Genomic DNA, 23,301 nt, shown 5'->3' with positions numbered 1-23,301 from the left:
CTTTTTTTCTCCATGATGGCCCTAATACAGTACTTCTTTGTACTGTGACATCTAATCTCTGTAAAAAACAAATGCAATGCCACATGAGAGCGTTTAAGCTTCTCAAGAGCAGAGAATCCAAATGAAATCATCTGTTGCGGCTTTAAAATATGAAAAGATGTGTCGAAAATGATATTGGCACGGCTCGACGACGTGCTGCCGAGCGGACGAACAGAATGAGCGGAACTGTATCGGCAGGAAAGGGATGTCCACTGTGACGTCGCTGATGAAGCCCCGACGGAAAAAGATTGTAAATAGAAAAGCCTTCAAAGTGTTCCATGTCGCTATCAAATGTGACTGGATGCTTGCCCCCCTTTACACGGTAAATCAGAATCAGAATCATCTTTATTTGCCAAGAGTGTCCCAAAAACACACAAGGAATTTGTCTCCGGGAGTTGGAGCCGCTCTAGTACGACAACAGACCGTCATTGGACAGAGAACGCTTTGGAGACATACGGACATTGAGAAAAGCAGGCACTGAGCAAGGAAGGGTTGCTCGTTGTGTGGTAATGCCGGTACAATTTGGATTTGATTTGATTGGATTGGGTTTTTTTGGACAATTGTGCAAAAAGATGCAGAGTCCTTTCGCACTAAGAGCAGTTGGAAAGACTAATATTGCAATAGTCCGGCGCAATGACCGTTGCGCAAAGGCCGCCGAGACTTCAAGCGAGTAGCGCGATAATCTGGGACAATGTCGATTGTGCAAACGGAGTCAGATGCTACTCGGGCATGAGTGGCCGGTATTGGTCAACGACAGATACGCAAATAGTGCAGCGTGGCGAGACTACTCGAGTGAGTGCACGAGTCATGTATAATTGAAAAAAAAAGATTGGCGGCACGTTGCAACGGAATTGTGGGTGAGCTGTTTAAGAAGTCGATTGCGAGAGGGAAGAAGCTGTCGGAACGTCTACTCGTTGTAGTTTGCATTGATCGGTAGCGCCTACACAAATTGCCCCCCCACCACCACCACCACTTTGTCCCTCAGCTGTTTTTTTCCGCTCGCCCGCCAACGCGTCTCACTCGGCACTCGACCTCTGCCGTTCGTTCGGCCCCCAGGGAGGGAGCCGCCAAGGGTTCCCGTTCGCTCCGAGCCTGCGAGCGGCCCGTTATAGAAGCCCGTGGGGAAAGGGTCTTAGGAAAAGGTCCCAAATGTTGAAAATAGAAGTAATGAACTTCGTTACGGCCGCTTTCGGCCTTATTCTTAAGTCCGCCGTCTGCAGATAAAGCCAGCCAACTGTTGTATTTTGTTTGTCACCCCAACGACGTCTCTCATTAGACTGAATTACGTACAGTAGTTGGCGTTTTGCTGCAATGTGCAAAAGACATCGGAGGAGGTTTTTCCCTTCGACAACGGGGTTTCATACAGTATTTATGCCTTTATTTTGCTATTTACGCACGGATGAACACATTTCGTACAGTAGCGATGAAACGATTCACTTATTCCGACCAAAGTTTGAGGTCAACAATGAACGATAGATGCCGTTGTGCCAAACTGTACGCCCTCAAACCGTCGTTAGGATTCCGACGGGCCGCTTGTGCATCAGCGAGATCCGTCGGGACCAAAATGTAAAGACGGGGGCAAAGGTTGACCAAAACGCAGCGCGGTTGGATTGTTGTGAAACATATTGTTTCGATATTGTGCTTTCGTTAGTGCTGTTTTGAATAAAAGAAGTCCACATTCAGCATCATTTTTGGGGGGTTGTTTTCATGCTCTAATACGTACGTACTGTCTCATATTTGTGACTGTACAGCGGTGCGCGCGGAACTAGCGGATGTGAATCACTGACGCGTCGCAGGTCTGTCACATCACGTCGTACGATTCGTGCCACCGTAGCGTCCGTGACGTACAATACATCATGTGGTACTGTTAATCGTGTCGTGTATTATGCGTGTATTATGAGGAGCCAAGCGTTTTGCCTTGTCCTCCTGATGTGGGTCACCGGGGTCACGCGGTGGATCCAGACCTGCAGGAATGATTGTGGGTGGGGCTAGGTGTAGTGCTTTGCAGTACAAAAAAAGAAAAAGACAAGCATATATAGTATAGCAAGGTGTTTTTCCAAGAAACAGCCATGTCTAGTCAAGTGTTTTTGGAAGAAGAAAAAAAGACAGCATGACATAAATGTGTTGACTCGTGCGCAAAATGACTAGTAACGTGTAGTTGTACAACCAGTGAGCACAAAGAGCGTAGTAGTACGCGGGCCTGAAGCGGGAGGTCAAATAAACGCTGAAAGGTTACACGGCTACCAGTTGAGCCTATTGTCATCCGAGTGCAGCGCGGTACACTCGCGAGGTTTCATTGCATACGAGAGGAGGGTTTTGCTTTCTTGCGCGTGACGGGGCTGCGTGCTCGTGCGTGTGTGTGTGCACGCGCCCCGAGCGCGCACGTTTGGCCAGCACGCTGATTGGAGGGGGCGTGGTTTCGTTGAATGGATAAGTGCGCTCACCTGCGCGCAGGCTCCTTTTGTGTGTCTGTGTGCGACGTCGTCGTGGGATCCGCCGGCGGAAAGACTTGCGCCGTCTTGAGTCACCTTGCACGCCAAATCCTGTAAGTCCCTGTTGTTTGTTGATTGTTAGTTTTTTCTTATACGTCTAAGCTTGTGAATGAATTAACAGCACGAGCAGTTACAATTGTTAGTGTGTGTATGTGTGTGTGCGCGCGAGCCTTCTCGGCACTTTAAGATTTAGACGCTACAAAAGTAAGCTAAAGATTTAATTGTTTTACAAATAACACAATTGGCGTTTAGCTCACGTACCTTAAGCCAGATATCAAGAAGAAATGTTCAAATGACGTTTTGAGATCTGTGGTGGGAGTAGTGATCATTTAAACTGAGGATCTTGAATTTAAAACAAAGAAAATTACTGCAACATTTGCCATAAGTTTCCATTTTCCAGTTTAAATAGTTACTGTAGTTTATTGTATTTATTGATTTATTTGTCTGACTTTCCTCCTTGAACTTTTTGTAAAATATTTTTTTTTAGCAGAGGACCAGTTCGACCTGAAGTGATTGCGCCCCCTGCTGGCGTCGAGGACGAATTGAACGCAGCGCCCACTTCCGGTTTCGGGATTTGGGTAAGCTAGCTCGTTCGCTGTGGCTAGCTCGCCAAAAACGAGCCGTCAGTCACTTTCAACGCTATATAAAGATTTGACTCGCTCCTATGCAGAGAAAATTGATGTGGTATTATTTGTGGCTATTTCGCTCTTCATAATGAAAGTCGGCAGGCACGCGGCAGTTGAGTGCGTGAGGTGCGTTCAGGGACACTGCATAAATGCGAGCGGATGCGTTGTTTTGTCATGCAAAAATGGATTGCGAGGAACATTTGTATCAGAATGCTTTAGTTAAAACGGGCCGTGCGCTCACACCAATATCGATTGTAGTTTGGTCATCGATTTGAATGTAGTCAACCAGAGCTGCAAGGAATGCAGTGATCAATGTCATTTCCATCATTGTTCCTGTTATACTGTGTTGCGTGTTTTTGTTCGCACGTTCAGGACAAAAGTGTTTTTGAATTTCTCATTGGAAATAAAACAATAAAATGACAATACATAGAAACAATGTGTTTGAGATTGTGGGGCGAAAGCTACAAGTGTGCACTGAATATCAACAATGGGGAAATGAAATGCAAGTATTAAGTAATGGCCTGTGCAATATTTAAAAAAAGAACTGAGCTAGTTCGTTTTTGGACCAGTGAACTTCGTTGAAAATGTAGAACTGTGAAAGTTGTTGTTGTTTTTTGTATTGTTTTGAGTAGAAAATAAAATCAACTTTCCCAACAGTGATCCAGTATTATTTGACATCACAATATATATATTGTAGGTAAAAAAGAAATATTTTTAAAAATCACTTATTTTTTGTAGCTCTTGTCTGGTATTTAAGTGATTTGTTGATTGAACAGGTTTGGTTGTAATCAGTGAAAAGTATGAAAGAAATGTTTTTCCTTAAATGAAATGAGCATTTAAAAACAGCATTTTAAGATACCTTGGGTTATGTGCCCATTTAAATTAGTTTGATTAAACAGTGGGAAAAGTGAGCAAAAATTCGAAGGGTGGCGGCGGCCAATACTTTCCATGGCACTGTATGCAAAGTAAATGAAATCTGTCATTGCAGGTCCTCTGTTGCAGAAGAGGTGAATAGCGGACGCAAGGGAACATGGAGGCCAACGGTGTGTAAGAGAACAGCTTTTATTTGGAATGCTTGAAAACACAGTACTTCCAAAATTGGGGATTTTGTTATGCTTTGGGATTAACTTGAAGACTGTAAAGTGAATTGAAATATTTGAGTGTAAATGCGTCAATGACAAAGGTTTTAATAAAATAGAATGCACATTTTTGTCCAAAACCTTTGGACTGTCATTGATGTGTACTTGGAACTGGGGGTTGTGGAACTTAAAAAATAAAGTCATCCGTATTTAACGTCGCCTGCATCTGAGTCTCTCTCGAACGCATCACCAATGGTGCTGGTTGTGGTGGCAGGGCCGATCTAATCTTTAACAAACAAGTTGAGTGAAAGCAAGTGTTCCTCAATTTGTGGTCACCGCTTTGTCCATAAATGTGTAAAATGTAGAACACACTCCTTTTATTGAAATGAGGTCTGGTACAACTACAAGTGCATTTGTATGATGGCAATGCAAATGGCTCAACAGTTTAATTTCAAAGCTGAGGTGGAGCCATGTCCTGTGCTTCTCTTGAAATAGTGAATCAGCTGTATTTTATCATGTTCAGGTAATGTAGATTCAGTGGTACCAGGCATTAAAAAGTAATTGAAACAAGGGTGACGTAGCATTTTTCCTCTGGCCAAAATAGGTGCGCACAAACCATAATGCCATTTTCCAATGGCATTATGGTTCAGACATTTATATTGTGTATTTGCAATAGAATTGTAGCTGTTTACTTTTGGAAGCTCATAACTAACTTGTTTTTTTTTTTCCCTCTTGTGCAGTCTGTCCTGGCTGAGTCTGAAGTTTCCCCTGGTCCCAAACATTGTGCAATGAACTTCCCATGGCACCACCAGTTGTGTTTAATGTTTCTCTAGCCTCCACTTTGCATTGAATTTGTCATCAGTCAACTTAGCTATTAGACTGTGTAAGTTACCCTCCTGACTCAAAGTGTCTAGAGTAGTGGACGTTATGTGCAATAAAAGTCAAAGCGTGTAGAAAGCGTGTTTTGTTTCCTCTTTCCGTCTTCCGTCAAAGGTCAAAGTCTAAGTCGACGTCGACTTAGACTTAAACTTTAACTGCGACTGCGACGTCTTCGAGGGTCCAAAGCAACAAAAGGAGGGAAGGAAAGGACAAAAACTGCATTTTTCCAAAAAAGCTTTATTCAAAACAAACAGCCATAGGAAGGCAACATTGCAAGAAACATGAAGTGAGCTGTTGGAGGACAGCATGTGGACCTGCAAAACAAGACAACATGCAATCATTTGGGGAGATGGTTCATGACTTACCATTGCTGAGGAATCATCCTGACGTGAAGCCATTTCCTCCCACTGGCTTTGGAACACAGCATGAATGATGCACTACTTAAAGTCGGAATCATTGCCTTACCTCGTTGTCTGTACCAAATGACTTCTGCTGAAAATGCTTTTCAATAAAAATGTCAAAAACTAGACAACTTCTCCAATTCCATTGGTTCTGGCTACACGTCCACAGTAGTGTTGGGCAGGAAAACCCAGAGCCTGCACGATTGAATTAACAAATTACAAAAACACAACCTGGAAAGTTACCTTGTAGCCTTCCTTTCCAAGAACAGGTAGCGCAGCAGCCTTCTTCCACAACACCCACCTGCATATACACAATCAGATCATGCGCACCATACCATTAAGTGACAGTTTACACTTTCAATTTACCAAAAATCAGCTTGGAGGCCCTACCTGCAAAAACAAAAGGGGAATTCACAGTGTAAAAAGGTATTCAGAATTGTTCAACTGCTCACAATATATGAAACGCAACTTGCCAAAACAGCTCGCAGGCCCCTTTTCAACAACAGGAACATTTTAGCCCACCGGGTGATCCCAGCTGCAAAACAAAAGTCAATGCACGAGTCAGCTCAGATTCACTTGTGCCTCTGATGGGCTGCAGCAAAATCTGCCACAGGGACGACCGCATCGTGCTGCTCGTCAGGTGGAGGCCGAGCAACAGGAGTTTGTGGTTGTTCTTGAGGCACGCTGGGTCTTCCACAGTTTCTTCTTATCAACTCTCGTGGGGGTCACCATCTTCAAACAGAGGCTGTGGATCTGCGGGACAAAAACCTGTTCAATCAACATCTCGGTGAATCAAGACGACATTTTGTCAATCGGCGGCGCAGAGGTTTGGAGCCTCACCTCTCTGTTGACAAAGCACACGTCAACCTCATCGACAGCCACAGGAAACCGTTGCCACTGTAAACAAATGCACATGTCCAATTTAGCTCAGCAAGGAAAGTCACTCGTGCGCCGGCCTCATGACTCGTGTAGATGAGAGTCCTGAGCGCCGCAGGTGTCCCCAATCAGCACATTCAGGCAAGGCAGCATGTGAGGATCTCAGGAGGTCACCACACAAAGCAGCCAGTGGTGACGAAGGCCACCGCACCGGTGCAGTCGCTCCGTCAGCCCGGGGGGGGGGAACCATTCCTCACCACTTTGTCATTGATCTGCAAAGAGAGAGGGGGACAACCAAAGTGTTGCGAGCGCATCCTGTTCAGCGGCAATGCGGCCATCTCTGGCCAGTGTCCACTGAACTCCAGGAAGCAAGTCAGACTCATCCCGTCGCGCTCCTCGAGGCCTGCCCCTTCGTTCGCCTCCTCGTGCTGCTGATAAACAAAACACCTTTATTGCAAACATTTTCCTTTCACGTCTCTCGCTCTGGTGTAAAAGCTCACCCTTCAGTCCTCGTGTTGCAGAATTCTGACCGCGTGACCGGTGGCCGCCGTTTGCTCGTCGTGCTCCTTCAGCTCCGAAACGTCTCGGCCGCTCATCGGGCGGTTGGTCGGCACCTGCCGCGGCAGAGAATTATTCCACACGGTTACGGGACGACTCGGGTCGAGCCGGCGAGAGTTACCTTTGCCGGCTGCGCGTCGTCGAGAGAGGAACGATGCGCGAACGCCTGAGCCGTGACAGAACGCCAACCTTCGTACGTTCGTCCAGAAGCGCAGACCTGCAAACAGAAAACACTTTGCAAACGATTAGCGTGGGTAAACCTCACACTTACCTCGCCGAGCTCCGCTCGCCAAATGAGCTCCTGTCCTTTGGAAAGGCCGCCTTATATATGCCAGGCCACGCCCTCCGCAGCTGCGATCACTCGCAGGTGCAAACGTGCTATTAATGGCTCCTCCCCCTTTTCCTCCTTGTCATTTTGATCGAACGGTGCACACAAAATAATCAAACACAAACTACATTCAATCAGTGGCTGCTTTGACATTTCGCTTTGAAACGGAAAAGTTTGACTTTTAATTTTCCCATCTCCTTTGCCTCCTGCCACCCGCAACTCAAGTGGAGAAGACAACTTGGAAGGATATCGACCGCATGCTTCTTAACCTCATTTCCGTGACATCAGAAAGAGCGTTGTGAGGAATCTTACGAGTCCCGAGGTGTCAGTGGGCTACATTTTACGACACTGCTCAATACATTTCGAATGAATTGGGCTAAACGCCTTCAGAAAATCCAATTTCCGTTTGCCACGTCATTCCTCCAGATAGTTTGGACTACATTTGGTGGCTTCAACTTGATTTCAGGTTGTAATTACCAGGTAGAGAATATTCCAGTCAACCCCCGCACAAACACTTTCTATTGGCGTGGTCCCTTATTGAAAAACACCAACTTCTCACCCCATCATATGGAACAACGGAGACCCTTTTCTTTTCCCAATTGGGTCGACAAACGGCTGCCTATTTAACAGCAATGGCTATCTTATGTCTTATTCCCATTTCCTCAACACTCCTACTTTTCCAATCATACCCACAGGGGTGCTCATATTCCTCAACAATATTCTCCACCAAGACATTTTTACAATACCAACATTTTTAGCCATTCGGTTGCATTGGAAAATTATTTTCTCAATTGTTTTTCTGCCTTTTATACATATGCCCTTTGTTTTACATTATTTTCTCCCATATTATAGGTGTGTTGTTTTTTTTAATATTCTTTGGTTACTTTTTCATTTTTGTTTAATGTTTCTTTTAGCTTTTTTCTATCCTGTTTTTACATCTTTTTTTTAACCTACATTTCTTTTTTATCTTTGTTCGGATACTTGCAAATACAATTTGCACCTTGTGTTTTTTAATATTATTATTTCTACCATTTCTGTCTTTTTTGCTTCTTCCTATTTTCGGCTAACTTTTTGTGGCCTCCCCCACCAAACCACCTTTTGCTACAAACACACACAAATGTTAACAGCCAGGTGTCACCGTATTTTTTTCTCCGCCACAAAACAAGCTTCGCCTCAAGCGGCGCCGTCGAATCACAACGAGGACCTCCTCCCACGTAAAGAAGAACAAAGCCGACACGCCGCTATCGATCTTCCCCTCGTCCACATTTGGCGTAGTGTCAAGACGACGAGACAAGGGAATGGGTTCAGAGGTCACACGCAGCCCGGAAACGTGCCACTGATGAAATACGTATGAGAGGGATGTAGCACATTTGCAGCACTTTTAAAAGAGGACCGGGAACATCGGGTCCAGTCCGAGAGCCGTTCGCGGGTGCCGGCGACAACTCCTCCTAACCGCCAACGCATGCGCAAATGCTTACATGAGGCCTGAACAAAAATAGCATTGCAACACAATCATTTACGATGACAACAAAGTCTGATACATAACAGTGTCCTGGCATCTTTTATACCACACATTTTTAACACTTGTTTGGAATTTTCTTTTTGAGTTACACCCCAATTTTTAATAACATTATCTGCTACTTGGATCTTTTTTCCCCCACCACAATTGTCTTTCTGCTCTTTGTAGTTTTTTTTTTCCCAACAAGGCAGCTCTTTGCAATGTCATTACTTATTTTTAGAGTGGTGGTCTTCCCTTTCAATCTTGTTTTCTCTCTCTTTTCTTTGTTTTGCTTTTTTAAGTCAAATTTGTTCTGCCTCTTGGATATTTTTGTTATACTATTTTTCTGTCTTTACACTCATTTTTCCTGTACTGTATTCGGCTTTGTGCCTCTAGCACTGTACTTGTGTATTTTTGGCATTTTGTAATTTTTGGGAGCTATTTCTTACCTGATTTGTTTTTTTCTTTTTAATTATTATTTCCAGGCTATTTTTCTGCCTTTTATCATTTTTTCTAAAACATTTACAATACCTTCTCAACACTTTCATTGCAATTAGGTTTTTGCATGTCTTTCTAACTTTGTGCTGTGCCACTCTGTCAGTTAGCTGCAAGTCACAAACCAACTCTCTGGACACGAGGTAAAAATAGAATGAACAAATTCTGCCTAGCGACAAATGATCACACACAAGTGTGACAAAACACACACACCTGAGGAGACTTCTGCAGCTATGGCGTGCATGAAACACGGATTGTGTCCTCCTGCTGCTGCTGCTGCAGTTAACCACCGGAGCTGCCCTTTGACCCCTCCTGTACGCAGGCCTCATATAAACATCGCGCTAATGGCCCTGAGGGTGACTGGACGACTGACAGGCAGGAGATTGGGTTTCACAGGTCCTCGTGCTTGCGTCCGGGCCAGTGCCAGATCGCTGCGGAACCCCCAAAATGTCTGGCATTGTAAACAGTTCACCTGATTAAAAGACAATTATTAGCACTGATACCAGCTTTGGGAAAACTGGCTGGCTGCATTGGAATGGAGAGAAAATACCCAAACACGGAAAATCTCCACACGCGCGTTACGCAGCTTTGATCGCGACATCGATGAACATCGCTTTAATAAAGTTGCGCTTCTGCACCTTCAAAGACGAGTCGGACAGGCGCTTTCCCCATCCGACGCCGGAGTTCATCGCGATTCCGAGCACCTGTCGCCGTCGGTTCGCGGCTCAGCGAGGAGACGCGCGCAAACTTTTACAGTCGATTACGGAGCACAAAAGGAATCCGGACACCTGACTGCTCCAGTGACAATTTGCTTTGGAAGGCTCTCATCCATAAAGCAAAAAAAATTACAATAAAATCAAATAAATAAAAACAACTCATTCAATATTAAACTGAAAATACATTTATTTTCACAAACAAACAACAAACCCTCCAAAAAATAACATGAAAATGGCATAAACACTTCACCAAATGGTGACATCTGCTACTATGTCAGCGTTCGCATGCCAAAACTGACAAACTCGACAAAATGTTGCAGTACAACGAGACCTTGTCAACCACTAAATCTCAAGAGGCACATACTGGAATCAATTACTGCTTCGTGTTCCTGTCATACAAACAACAAACGCGCTGTACAAACACAACGCGCGGACACGACTAATGACACAAACGTACACCGCCATCTTGTACTGCATCCGCTGTAACGAGAAAAATACAATTGGGCTCCGTTGGTCCGGCGCTCGTGAATTGGATGACACTCGGGGTACATTGCCGGCCAATTCCACACAGTGGAGAAACACTTGGAACACTTTTGCTGGTGCGTAACTGTTATATGTCTTTCAAAGTGTTCGTGTGTCCCCGTGTGGACAAATCTCCATTGGCGTAGCCACGACAGAAAAAGTCTTTGGAACAAAACATTGACACATTGTTTCAACCCAAAATGCCAACTTGTCAGAAAATGTCGAAACAAGTGATCCACCTTCAACAAATACGTACAGGGCCATGGTTTTTTTTGGGGGGGGGAGGGGGGACTTTTTCTTTTTTAGATCATTTACTGTAACGGTGGCCTTTGCCTCATCTATAAACTGCTACTGAATAAAACACGTTTCCGTTTTGATGTATAAAAGGAACTCCGACACTCCCGCACAGGCCTCCCAATAAAGTCGATCCGACGACGAACCTGTGGAAGCGGGGGACCTTTAACAAAGCGCTTTGGTGCAAAAAGGTGCCAAAATCTCCGTGACGCCAGATTCCCGCAAGTACGTCGCCCGGCCGCCCCTCACTCGGCGAGGCGTCAGTCGCCCACGTCGCTGTCTCGGTCGCCGATGAGCCACAGGAAGTGGAAGCACAGCGCCAGCAGCGCCGTGCCCAGCAGGTCGCCCAGCGCCGTCAGGTAGGGGATGGAGAAGCTGTCGGGGTCTTTGCCGCTGCGCCACATGGAGTGCACCATCCAGTCGGCGATGCACAACAGCAGCAGCACCTGGCCGCGCCGACAACAACCGGCCACAGCCATGAATGTTGGCCAAAAACCACAATGACCGATGAAATCATCATCATTACAAATACACACTGTATATTTCTAGGCCCGAGCCACCGTACACGGTAGTTTTTTTTTTTTCTTGTGTTACTCAAAAAACAAAACTCCACTCTTCAAAGACTTCTCTGTAAAACTGGACAACGGGGAAGACGCCTGCAGGATGGAGGCTAAAAGGATTACAGTTTCAAAAGACGGAGGACCGCGAAACACTGCCATTGCCGAGACGCGCGTGAAGTCAACAGATAAGTCTATTAAAAGATAACAAGGCGTCTATAAGGGAACTCGGCTGGCCAAACACGATATCGACCAAAACGACATCGCGGTCGTTTAAGGCTCCGTCGCGATGGGCTCCAACCGAGAGCGAACACACTTGCGGCGCCATCTCGGCGGAGGACGCATCGACCGCGAGAGAGGGCGGCCCGATAACATTTCATCTCATCGCTTTATAGAATATGCGTGGAAAACAACAATCTGTTAAGCGGCCGCAATGAAGCGTGACATCCCTCCGACGCGATGTGATCAAAAGTCTCACACATTCTTCCATCTTGGATATTATTTTCTTTTTTTAACTTTTGTCGCCACTTTCTTTTTTCTTTTTTTAACATATGATTGTTCATTATCGCAGCAGGGCAGGAATCAAGAAAGTGGGAAAACGTGTGGAAACACCAACAAGAAAATCTCCACTTTGACAGCTTGCTCCTTTCGGTCTTTTTTGGGTCCTCCGAAATCATGAGGACGACTTATCTGACAAGCGTTACACCACTTGGCCTATTTTTTGTGCTGCAGTCGCAAAAAAAATGTAGTGGCTTATCTGATGCCAAACTAAATAAAGTTTTACTTTCATACAGCAGAAACTCCATCCTCTCATCTCAACTCCATTCAAACATTGAGACAGTTGATCCTGCACTTCGAATTCAAGGCATTCCTTATGTCAACGTAGCGGCTCCACTCATTCGGCGGCGAGCGTACGCTTACTTGCAGCAGGGCAGCAGCCAGGTAGACGGACGTGAAGATGGGCGTCAGCGTGGTGTGTCCGCTCTTCATCAGGTGAATGGTGTAGAGGAATATAAGATGCCCGGGGAGCACCAGGAGGAGGAGAACCTGAGCAGATCGGTGATTGGCGCCTGGATAACGAGCGGGACAAGCGGTCGGTTTACGAGCGCGGGAAACGGGCCCTCGCGTCGGTACGGGACCGACCTGTGCCCGAGAACGTGCGGCAGGGGTAGTAGCAGCCCTTGGCCTCGTCGGGCACCTCCCCGGGGGCGCAGTGGAAGTGCAGGAAAGTGGAGATCCGGCTGGACTGGATGGCCACCAGGTTGCCCCCGATACCTACGGCAAAAGGGATTCGTTGCGAGCCGTCTGTCCCGTGAGTCTGCTCGCAAAAGCATTCCGCCCTCGGCCCGATATTCACCGCGCGAAGGCAAAACCGTTTCCGATACATTTCGGTCGTATCGTTTCAAAACGTGCATATACCTGCGTCGAGTGCCCCAGTCCTTTTTAATGACTCTCACGATATCAATATAAAATACCAACGTGCTCGTTACAAGTGCGCGCTAATTATTATAATTTGGATTTTTTTTTTTTTTTTTTTTTTTTTTTTAAACGGGCAACCTTTATTTCTTACTTATTTATAATGCGTTACGATTATGAGATGATCCTTGGAAAAAATACACCTTTCAATTTTTGTGTCAGGCAGAGGAGATTCTTCATTTTTCAATCGGTTCAAGTCAGCTTCAAGTTTCTTGAAACCATCCTCCCTTGTCAGAGCAGCAATTGTATTATTATTATGATGATGATTATGAAAAACACAATAGTATAGAACTACTTCTTGTTTCTACCGGTTTGAGGGGGAGTTCCTCGACAACATTCGCGCTGCGGTGACAGCCGCGACGTGACAATTTCATTCCAATTAATCGCGATGGAATTACTGCGAATGTGGATTGTGACATTTACGCGTTGTCGTCAAAGCGTTTTATAGCTCCCGGCCACGGAAAACCGTTGACGCGTTTGGTAAACGGCCGCACGTAATGCAAAAATGTTGATTGTACCGCAGGGTCGCCGACCCAATTTAACGGTGATTCAACCGTCCCGCCCTCGAGCGTATCTCATTTTTGTACGTACAAAGGTTCTGTATGACAGGTATAAAGCAGGCTATGCGCACATTTCAGAGAGACGTATTGACTGCTTTTCTTTTTCTCTTCATTGAAATTTACCACCTCCAACTCTTATATACGACGACGAAGAGTCGACAAATCTTCAGAGGCATTTTTGTTAGACTGTATAAAATCAATATTAAACATTTAACCACGACTGCCGCTCCCACAGAGCAGCATTTATGAATACAAACTACCTTATTCTACCTTGGACACTCAACAGAATGATTTATATCATTTTGAATTTGACATTTAATTCTTTTTAAGGATCCATGTTTTTATTGGGTCACACTATTATACTCGTGTCACTATTATTTTATTGCGACTATTTAGGCAAATGACAGACTTCAAGGTGCATACGGGATGATAATGCAATAAACAAACATTGCACAACAACAAAAATACAAATGACCCAGCATCGTCCAGTATGAAACTTTGGATTCCGGTAAGGTTTTATGCGTCACACGTCAAAAGCAAATTATTCCATCACATTTTCTCAGTAGGATTGTCTCATATTCACAACATGCGTCATTGTTGGAAAACACTGTCCGTTAGTTTGAAACTAATGTTCTCTGCGGATGGGCTACAACGTGGCCAACGATAAGCGCCGTAAATGATGAACGCTACTAAAAAATAATAATAATAATAATACAAATAAACTAAATAACAAAAATCCAAATGGAAACATTTCAATAATCTCCCTTAATATTGTAAATTAGGTTATTGTTCATCCAGCGTCAATGCACTTGGAAAACAGGTGGAAACATCTGAATTCATCTCAATGACAACTTCTTGCCAGACGGGGCATTTAAAAGACATTTGCATATCACTTCATTCACATCTGTAACGCTGCAACGGGAAAACCAGGCCGTTTTTGTCACAAGCTGCAGTGCGATCGAAGGTGCGCAAGCAGCGGGGCGTTGCAAACAGTTCCAGTTTCATGCAGGAATGCGTACTAAACGAAGGCAACGGGGTAATGTTACACCTTCTAACCACTTTTACATTGCGGTTTCGAAGATCGCAAAAATTCCTCTTTTTATTTGAGGTATGAATATCCGTTGCTTCGTCCGTTTTATTTGACCTGCCGTTTCTTATCGAGCTCACGGCGACTCCTCCCTGATCAAATATCGTCCTTTCGTTGCTCGTGTTGGGCGCGGCCTCGCGCGTTCCTTTTCGCGAGCCGTCGCTGACCCGGATGACCTCTCTCGGGAAAAAGCAATTTCATTAACGTTGAATCAAAAGCTCATCTCTCGTCGCGCAGCCGTGGACGGCGTCGGCTGAGCCCGTTAGCGGCCGGAAGAGGCGCCGGTACCGCACGGGACAGGAGTGAAAATAACTACAATCCAATATGAGCAGCTTTTGCTGCTGAGACACGAATACACAATGGCGTCGTTTTGCATAAAAATACGCTGACTCGGCTCGGACTCCTGAAGGTGGGAATTTGCGTGCCCGTTCCAAGACGCGAAGGCGACTCTGCGTACATTTTCCATCGCGCTTGCTCTAAGAGTGGCGGGGGCGCTGGAGGCCTGACTTTTGGTGCAGTTTTTGATAATTACCGTAACATCTACTCTAAATTCCTTTCGCCCGCCGTCTATGGCGTCTCGCCTTACACGTCAGCCCATTGTCCATGATCTGACACTTTTCATCTGTAACGGCAACACGTGCCGTTTACTTTTAGCGTGGGTCGACCTGACCCGATAAGACGCACGGAGCTGAAGGGCCACCGGAAACTAAGCGCGCCAGGTGTGGAAGGACGACGCGCCTTTAAACTGCTGCGGATTTATGAAGGCGCGTTTAATGTGTACGGCGATACGGCCCTTTAGGGTGTACGTTTATTTTTACAGCTCCCTTGATGCTTTACTGTACATCCGTAAAACCGCTGCCTGGAGGCCATCGGCCCACCGCTTCCTCCTCCTCCTCCTGCAAAGGCTACGCTACAAAATGGATGACGAACAGTAAAACCCTCAAGTCGTAATAACCCGTCTTTTTATGAGTGACGTATTCAATGAACTAAACATATTTTAATTCATTTCATTTGCTAATGAATCTATTTCAAACAAATAAACCAAAAATGGAATGATTTCAATCAATGAATACTACTAATTGAAAATATCATTATCAATTGTTTTTTGGTTCGTTCAATCGTTACAAATCGATGCCAAACGCCCATTTACGCCATCGTCCGGTTCCTGTGTGACTCACCATTGATCACGGGGGTGTACACCACTATTCCGGCCAGATTGGGGTCAGACACGGTTTTGTCCAGGATGAGACCTCCGATGCTGCAGACGACAACATAATTGGATCATTTCAAAGGGGCTCTGCTGTCAAGCTGGCCTGATGTCATTGCAGCAGACGTTGCGCCTCTGCGGCTGAACGGCGCTCAAAGGACGTGACGCGGTCAGCTCGCTGGAGCGTTCGCACGTCGATGTTACCGTTGTGGGGGGGGGGGGAACACCAGCTCGCTAATGCCAGCGTTAGGCGACTGTTCCTAAACTGGTAGCCGTGGGTTTCTGACGGGAACGTTATTTTCTTCTTCGACGCAATGTTCGCGTTTGCGTGTGCTTCTCCGAATGCCGGAAAGGTCACCGGCTTCGCGATACCATGAAAACTCCATTTGTTTTCGGCTCGTGCGGCACGGCAGCAATTTGCTGCTCCGGCTCATCTGTTTTCAACTGCGCTCGGGCAAAAACACAATGAAGACAAGAGCCGTGTTTAGAAAGCTCGAGGGACTCGGAGAGCGTCGGTGCTTAGGCGCCGCTGCAATTTGTTGAGGTGATGAGTCATCGGGCAAACCGCGCAGTGTCACGGAAGCAGAATAACGGGAGGTTTTTTTTCTCCACTCCTTCCCTGTTCAAGCCCGGCGGACAAATACCTGCTGATGACCATGGCCGTGATGACCGGCTCCCATCCGGAGTAGAGCAGCGTGCGGCTGGCCGGGTGCTTCGAGGAGATGACCATCCACACGGGCGTCAGACACATGAAGAAGGCACAGACCAGGGAGGACACGTACGGGTACGAATCTGGGGGAGGAAGCCCACACGGAGTCACACGCCCCGCTACTGGAAATGGTACGAGTCACCCCGTGTCAACTTTTTGCCACAAACTTTCAGCCCTGAATCCCAATGAGGTTTTATGCTCGCGTACGAGTGTGTCAATGTCTTGCTTGATAATTAAGCTCCAGCAACACAAAGAAAGTTTTGTTTCAAGCACAATACAAGCTTTTGTTTTTGGTTTTTTTTTCAGAATAATTGAGTGGAACACCTGCTTAAAGCCACCACCAGCTGTTTTCCAGGTGGATCTGTTTCGGTCCAACACTGAATAACGCTTACAGGGAAACGGGCCAGGATTTATTTGCGCGATGTGGCGGGAACCGAGGGAACGGAAAGTGCTCGCTGTTCAGGGTTGCTGACTTTCGCATTTAACGAGGCACAGAGGCAGAACCTTCTGGAGGAAAGACTGCGACGACACGCTCGGTGATCGGTCGCTATTAATGTCTGTTGTGGCTTTCTCCCCGCTGAATATTCTCTTGCCACCCGTATCTCCTCATAAGATTGTCCAGCGCCGTTTGCCATCGCGCCACCTGCCGAGCTTTGGGTGAAAATGTTTTTTAACGGTTAATAATAACCGTTCTTGGAAACAACTGCTAAGTGGAGACCAACTCCGCAATTCCTCTCTTTTCAAACAGAGGTTATCAAAACATTTTACGCCAAAGTAAAAGTATTCCAGTAAAATGCATCGCAAATGCTATTTCATCTTCTGCAAAGACCGGGTGTCCCATGACTTTTGTCCAGAAAGTGTATACAACCTCCTTTTTTCTCTCAATCTCTGGATAAAGACCTCACCAGTGCAACACAGACAGTATTACAGTATTATCACAAGCAAATGCCACGCTATTGACATTGTTTCACTGCCGCGGGTGCAAAATGAAAACAACCGCCACCCAATTAATGTCGCTTCGGCTGCTTGGTGATCAGGAAGGGCGCTTACAGCGTTTCTACTTTGAAAATCGCGTTGCCAATTCAAGCCAAATTCGTTGACGTGACTCCCCCCAAACAATCGCATCTTTTGTGGACAAAACTGTTTCCAGACAAAACACTCACTTGTGATTTTTCACACTCCTGCATCATTCACGCGCTTTAATTCAAACTAACCGGATGCCCGAGTCTCCCCTCGACTCAGCTGCTTTGCCTCAAAATGACAAGCATTCGTTTTTTGGGTTTTTTTTTTTGTCTTTTGTTGCAACTTTGCAGAAAATCTGCACTGAAGAACAACACGGACATTGACGAGGGAAGAGATGCGGGCCAGACAGCCTCGTTACACCCTTCTGCTGTGGAAATATGGAATCTGGAGACTGTTTAATAAATTGAGGCTCTGTTTTCTCTCAGAGGGAACATCTGCGTCTCGGAGGTAGAGCTGACGGGGAAGAGCGTTGACTGCATCCTTGTATCGCAAGCGGCTTTGGGCGTGACGTGAATTAAACGTGTGGAATGTGCCGTGAGAAGAGAGGAGGTCTGTTCCGCAAAGTGGGCGCTGCGGAGAGGCGAGAGCGACCTCTACTGACTGACTGGGGAAGTTGCAATACACAACGACACATAGTCAAAAAAATGCTCAGGAAAATTGACTTTTTAACCACATGCCTCCAAATATTTGGATCTCCGGAGTGCCTGCCCACCCGCCAAGTGTCACATTACAACAACTACGTTTTGGTCACTGCCCGTTTCTGAAAATGTGACCCTTCCGCAATTGTTCAAACATTTCGGGAAAAGCGCAAAGTTTCAATGATAACGGCACCCGCGCAGAGCCACATACACGGATCCCCTCCTGAATCCATCAGCGTAATTCGGACGCTCGGTGACGTGAGAGCACGCGCGTGCGTCGCGGCCACGCCTCGCTCCACCCCTTGTCGTCACAAGTGTACTGACACACCGTAAACCCGTGATCCTGTTCATTCAGTCTGCAGTTAAAAGCTGCAATCTCATCTGCTCTGCTATTCATTTCACTTTAAGAAAAAAAAAAAAAAAGAGACAATCGTCTTTCGGTAGCCAAATATTAGACAGCTTGTAGCTTTTTGGAGATTTACATGCGCCGGCGAGAGCAGGCCGTATCGCACTACCGCCGTCTCTCCTAGAGGGCGATAAAGAGTCAGCGTGGCGTGACGGCGGAGCCGCGGACGGTGAAGTCAAACGCGTTCAGTCCGTGTGAATTACGGCGCTAGACTAAAAATCCGCCTCCCTCGAGTTCTTCTTTTTCTAATCGTGCTTCCCCGTATCGATGCGGAATAGTGCGGAATATCGGGGGAAATGAGACCTACCCAGGCACTTGTAGAGGCCCTGGCTGATCCACGCCAGGATTGCCAAGGTGATGAGGTCACCGAAACTGGCGGCGATGGGCGTGGCGACGTTGTCCGGGTTGATGCCCGTCTTCTTCGAGCCCACGATCACGCCCACCATGATGAAACCTGAAACGCGGGAGCAAAGTTTTCTCCCCGCTATATCGCGGTTCGTCGTCGGCGGGCGCGTGTACAACATAATCGCCGTACCGGCTACTCAAAACAAACCCCGTGTGTTTTTTTTATTGGTTATCTGAATGATTTGACGCGCCGATGACAGGAGGCGAGCCGCCGGCGCGTTTACCCTGCAGCGTGGAGGCGATGAAGGCCGTGGCGACGCTGCTGGAGCACAGCAGAGCGGCGTGGCTCATCTGGAATTTGCCCTCTGGTATCCAGCCGAGGACCACGGCCGCCACGGCTGCCAAGAAGCCCACCACGGTGGCCTGAACCTAAACGCACGCGCAAAAAAAGAACAGCGAATGTTTTTTAGTGTGGGCAAACAGGGATGATACAAACACGTGTCGTGGTTTGTTTATCAATGCGCGAGTGTATTATTAACAGCGTCTCCGTCGGCAGGAGTCCCAGAAAGGATGAGTCTGGTGCAGCGACGAGTACTCGTTACATAAGTCCTTGTGTCCTTTGTGTGTTTATGAGGGAGTGGAAAGTGATATGCGAAAATATGGACCAAAAAATACATTAAATACCTGCTTGAGCGCCAGGTTGCCTATGATTAGATTCCACTTCTCTATTGGAGAATCCATCTTGCCCACGTTCACCTGTGTTGGACGCACACAACAAAAGCGAGTAACAGCTTTTCCCACATGGAACGTCTGCTCGTATACTTCTCGTTTTTAGAGCCTGCGCTTCTTGTCCTGTGGTGTGACGTGTTTTGTTCCAGGGCAAAAAGGAAGGGCACATAATGACTTTCTTCTGTTTCAAATTACTTATACAGCGTTCATACCAGTACTCAAACAGCTACACAATTGCAGTTGGGTACAACTTGTACCCAACTGCAATAACAATGCACAACAGCGCTTTGTGTACCGTCAGGACACTTTTCCAGCTCACTTGACAAAGTAAATCCACTCCGCTGTCAATGTGAGGCCTTGTGCAGGGAGCCAGGGGTTGGGGGGGGGGGGGAACAAACAAACAAACAAAAAAGAAGCCCGAAAGCAAACAAAGGTGGAATTCAGATGGCTACTTGTTAGCGCTTTAAGAAGTAAAACAAGCAAACGAACTGAAATGTCAAACTGGTTTAACAAATAATCCATTGGCTTTCCACGCGGCGCATGAGCGATCGTTTTTCCCGCAAAGTAAATCCGTGTTCCACTAAAGGGAGCATCCGAGTTGAGGAATGAACACACGCTGAGTATTTCACATGCTGTCATCGCTATGGCCGCACAGCCCTTAGTTGTACAAAACCAATGAGACTTCATCATCTAATAACCAATTGGGAGTTGCAATACATTTGACCCCTGACAAGCGTTCATTTTTGGGGCGCTTTCACGAAGTTCGTGGAAGGCTCTTTTCTGTGGCCCGAGCCCCATCAAACGCCTTCCTTTTTTGTCAAGGCCGTTTGTCCAAATACGTTTGTCTACGAAGAAGTCTCACGAGTCCATTTGTCGACAGCTGTACGTAGCGAGTACGCCGGCCGGAAGCAATTTCGTTGGACTACATTGGGCGAACACCGAGTGCGTGTCGTGCGTTCTTTTGGTCTGACCGCTGTTGAGAGGCGTGAGGCCAGAGTCATCTCCAAGTTGCCCTTGAGACCCAGCAAAGCGGGAACCAGGATGAAGATCTCCGTGATGTACCGGAACGCCTCCCAGTGCTGCGTGGGCGACACAGAGGGCAGCGAGGAGATTTCATTAGACTCGGCTTTTCCCTGACGAGGACATTTTGTCGCACGTGAAGGACATATCAGAGGGACAGAACAGCAACGACAGCTCGTGCTGCCAGCCTAACACTTTCTAATCTTTCTTTGACAAACGTTTGATGTGTAAAATCAAAACCTTCCAAATCATGTACATGAGAGGGAAATGTATCATTACCGTGTGTACCTGCAAGACAACTTCAATGAATGTCATTTGCTGGCACGACATCAATACAAGTCATTAGGGTAACAATGTGTACTGACTTCATTCTTTAAAAAAAAAAAAAAACAACAACAACAAGACAGTTTGCAAAGGTCCCAGCCAGCGCCCGGACATAAATCCATTTGAAATTTGGACAGGTATACAAATATCGCAATACTTTTTACAGTACTGAACTTTAGAATTTTTTTATTGAGATATGTTTGTTTTATAATGTTTTCTTTTCCTAAATTTGGCAGAAATTCGCTGAAAATAAGGCTACATTCAAATATTGCTTACGCTTTAAAAACTTGCATATTGTACCTTAAAACTGGGGGGGGGGGGGGGGGGACATACAGTAGAGACAATAAATAAAATCTAATTAAAAATTAGGTAAAAAAGTTGGGAATACTTCATTTAAAAACAAATGACTATTTTCTATTTTGGCTGAAAAAAAAACAGAAAAATGGATATAAAATTTGATTTTATATATATATATATATATATATTTTACCTACTCACCTTTTGCAATCACAAAATTGTCAATTTGATTTATTTCTTTTCCCGAAAGAAAAACATTTCAGATAAATGCGCTGATGCACTTCTGGTTTCTCCAAACACGCGACAACTGCCGAATTATGTCGCTGTATTGCGGCTGCCGTTACCTGCACAACGTCCAGCACCATACCGGCTGACACGGTTCCAAATCCGGCCAACAGGAAAGGCACGAGGATCTGCAAAGCCATGGCGAGGGGTGACTCCTTGGGCAGAATGTGCGCAGCGGTTTGCGCCTGTTCCTCCTCCTCCTCCTCGTCGTCGCCATCGGCCTCGTCCCCCGACAGCCTCCTCTCGGCCAACATGGGCTCCAGTTCCGAGTAGCTCCCGTCTCCCGGGTCCGACTGGGTGACGGAGGAGCGGGAGGCGCGCTCCGGCAGGCGCCGGCCTTCCGGGTGAGGCGTTTCTTGTCTGTAGCCGTTCTGGAGCGCGCCGGTCTCGGGTTTGGCGCCGAGGTCGGCCGTAGCCAGACGCTCCTCCTGGAGCTTGGCGTAGCCGGTGGGGACCATGGTTTGGAGGAGGGACGTGATACGACCGGCGGACTTCAGGGAGAGAGAACTCCGGACGCCGCCTGCGCCGCTCATGCGTACCGTCAGGCTAGAGCCCAGGGAATCCCCGATGGCTCCGCCCAGACTCTGGATGCTCATGACGAGGTCTCGCGCAGCAGCGTCTCATCTCCCACCTCCTTGTCGGAGAGCGCCCTTTAAAATGGCAACGGCGGGCCGTCTGTTTTAGGGGCTTGGAGACTCATCGGCCTGGAGAAAATAAGAGACAAAAAAAATATATCGATTTCGTATCCTGTCTATCCTATCCAGAGAAGCTGGTGCCGGTCATTCACATTTCACTCAACCTAACATGCATCTGGAGAAAACCGAAAATTCTAACCCAAAACCTTACAACTGTGAGGCAGACGTGCTAACCGCTAGTGTACATATCGGAATCGGAATTCAGAATCATTTTTATTTGCTCGGTTTCAGCCCAGGACCTTACAACTGTGAGACAGAAGTATAACTTCTGATTTATGTAGCCCTTCATGAAACCCAAAACATGTGAAAACACAGAACATAGGACACTTAACATCAGAATCAGTTCAACACATTATCAACTTTTTTTTGGGATGTAATTTTAATCAAACTCATAAAGCTCCATTATTTTGATTTTACTGTACCTTTTATTTTCTTGAATAAAGTTTTTTTTTTTTTTTTTATTAAAAAATGGACAATTTACCCAAAATGACTGCACCGTTCCGGTACTTTTAATGTATATACAGTATTTACATGAAGAATACGACAAGAAGGCAAATTAATGTAGCACATAAGGGTGGAAATAAAAATAGGCCTCGTACACACTCACTTTCTTAGTCACGGCTGTGCTATGAAGACAACGCCTCAATGTACGAGCTTCACGTTGAATGCGTTTGTTTTGCGAGTAGCCTTATAAACAGACAAAATGCTCAACAATAAAAGTCCGTTTGCGTCGATTAGCATCGTGCTACATTAGCCGTGTACAAGTGGGGACCGCTGGAAGGCTCGACCGCCCTCCTCCTGTTCTGTAGCGATACAGAAAAACAGTAGCTTGGGGAGACATTTTAGGGCTTGAACGAACCACGTCACCGTAATTCTCGGTCGGGAAGTTTACCATCGCGAAGCCGGGATACTTCATCCGAAATCGAAGAAGATGCGAGCCGAAGATGACAGTCGGCCAAACAGCCGCGTCGAGGAGCTGGACGAAGATCATCGACAAGGTTGAGATGCGTTACTCGCTTCGCGTCGCCCTCATCTCATCAGACGTACATTTATAATGAGTCGTAGTGAGACGTCTTCGCGGACGTGAGCGGCTCTTCGAGAAAGGTTTTGTTGCGTTCTAAGTCATTCTAATTTAGACTT

General features: G+C 46.3%; 1 protein-coding gene and 1 long non-coding RNA gene across 4 annotated transcripts; one reads left to right on the top strand and one right to left on the bottom strand.

Moving 5' to 3' along the window:
* On the top strand, positions 1–5,626 carry LOC133396890 (uncharacterized). Of its 2 annotated transcripts, none has more exons than XR_009767442.1 (4): positions 1–2,584; positions 3,019–3,109; positions 4,146–4,200; positions 4,977–5,626. It is a non-coding gene; the product is annotated as an uncharacterized LOC133396890 (long non-coding RNA). The 2 variants fall into 2 exon arrangements; XR_009767443.1 differs by having other exon boundaries at positions 3,019–3,283.
* On the bottom strand, positions 5,333–23,166 carry slc41a2b (solute carrier family 41 member 2b). 2 transcript variants are annotated; one of them, XM_061667148.1, is made up of 14 exons: positions 23,054–23,166; positions 21,526–22,170; positions 20,512–20,619; positions 19,496–19,567; positions 19,096–19,240; positions 18,774–18,920; positions 16,335–16,482; positions 15,662–15,741; positions 12,504–12,635; positions 12,282–12,430; positions 7,072–11,249; positions 6,893–7,006; positions 6,357–6,823; positions 5,333–6,269 (listed from the first exon to the last, which is right to left on the bottom strand). In XM_061667148.1, exons 2-11 carry the CDS (start codon positions 22,060–22,062, stop codon positions 11,064–11,066), a joined length of 1,704 nt encoding a protein of 567 aa, XP_061523132.1. In that variant the 5' UTR covers positions 22,063–22,170; positions 23,054–23,166; the 3' UTR covers positions 5,333–6,269; positions 6,357–6,823; positions 6,893–7,006; positions 7,072–11,063. The 2 variants fall into 2 exon arrangements, with proteins under 2 accessions (XP_061523132.1, XP_061523133.1); XM_061667149.1 differs by having other exon boundaries at positions 6,357–6,820.
* Positions 23,167–23,301: the final 135 nt, after the last annotated feature.

This window comes from Phycodurus eques, chromosome 22 (genome assembly GCF_024500275.1).
Source record: "Phycodurus eques isolate BA_2022a chromosome 22, UOR_Pequ_1.1, whole genome shotgun sequence".
In the NCBI taxonomy this organism is placed as follows: domain Eukaryota; kingdom Metazoa; phylum Chordata; class Actinopteri; order Syngnathiformes; family Syngnathidae; genus Phycodurus; species Phycodurus eques.
This window is presented reverse-complemented; position numbering and strand designations above follow the sequence as displayed.

Bases quoted from the DNA above. Each gene is read 5' to 3' on its own strand.
- slc41a2b (XM_061667148.1), bottom strand. From the start codon at position 22,062: ATGAGCATCCAGAGTCTGGGCGGAGCCATCGGGGATTCCCTGGGCTCT. The intron at 16,483-18,773 runs GTAGGTCTCATT...TTCCTCCCCCAG, and splicing joins GGGCCTCTACAAGTGCCTGG to ATTCGTACCCGTACGTGTCC. The intron at 15,742-16,334 runs GTATTTGTCCGC...TGTCGTCTGCAG, and splicing joins ACGGCCATGGTCATCAGCAG to CATCGGAGGTCTCATCCTGG.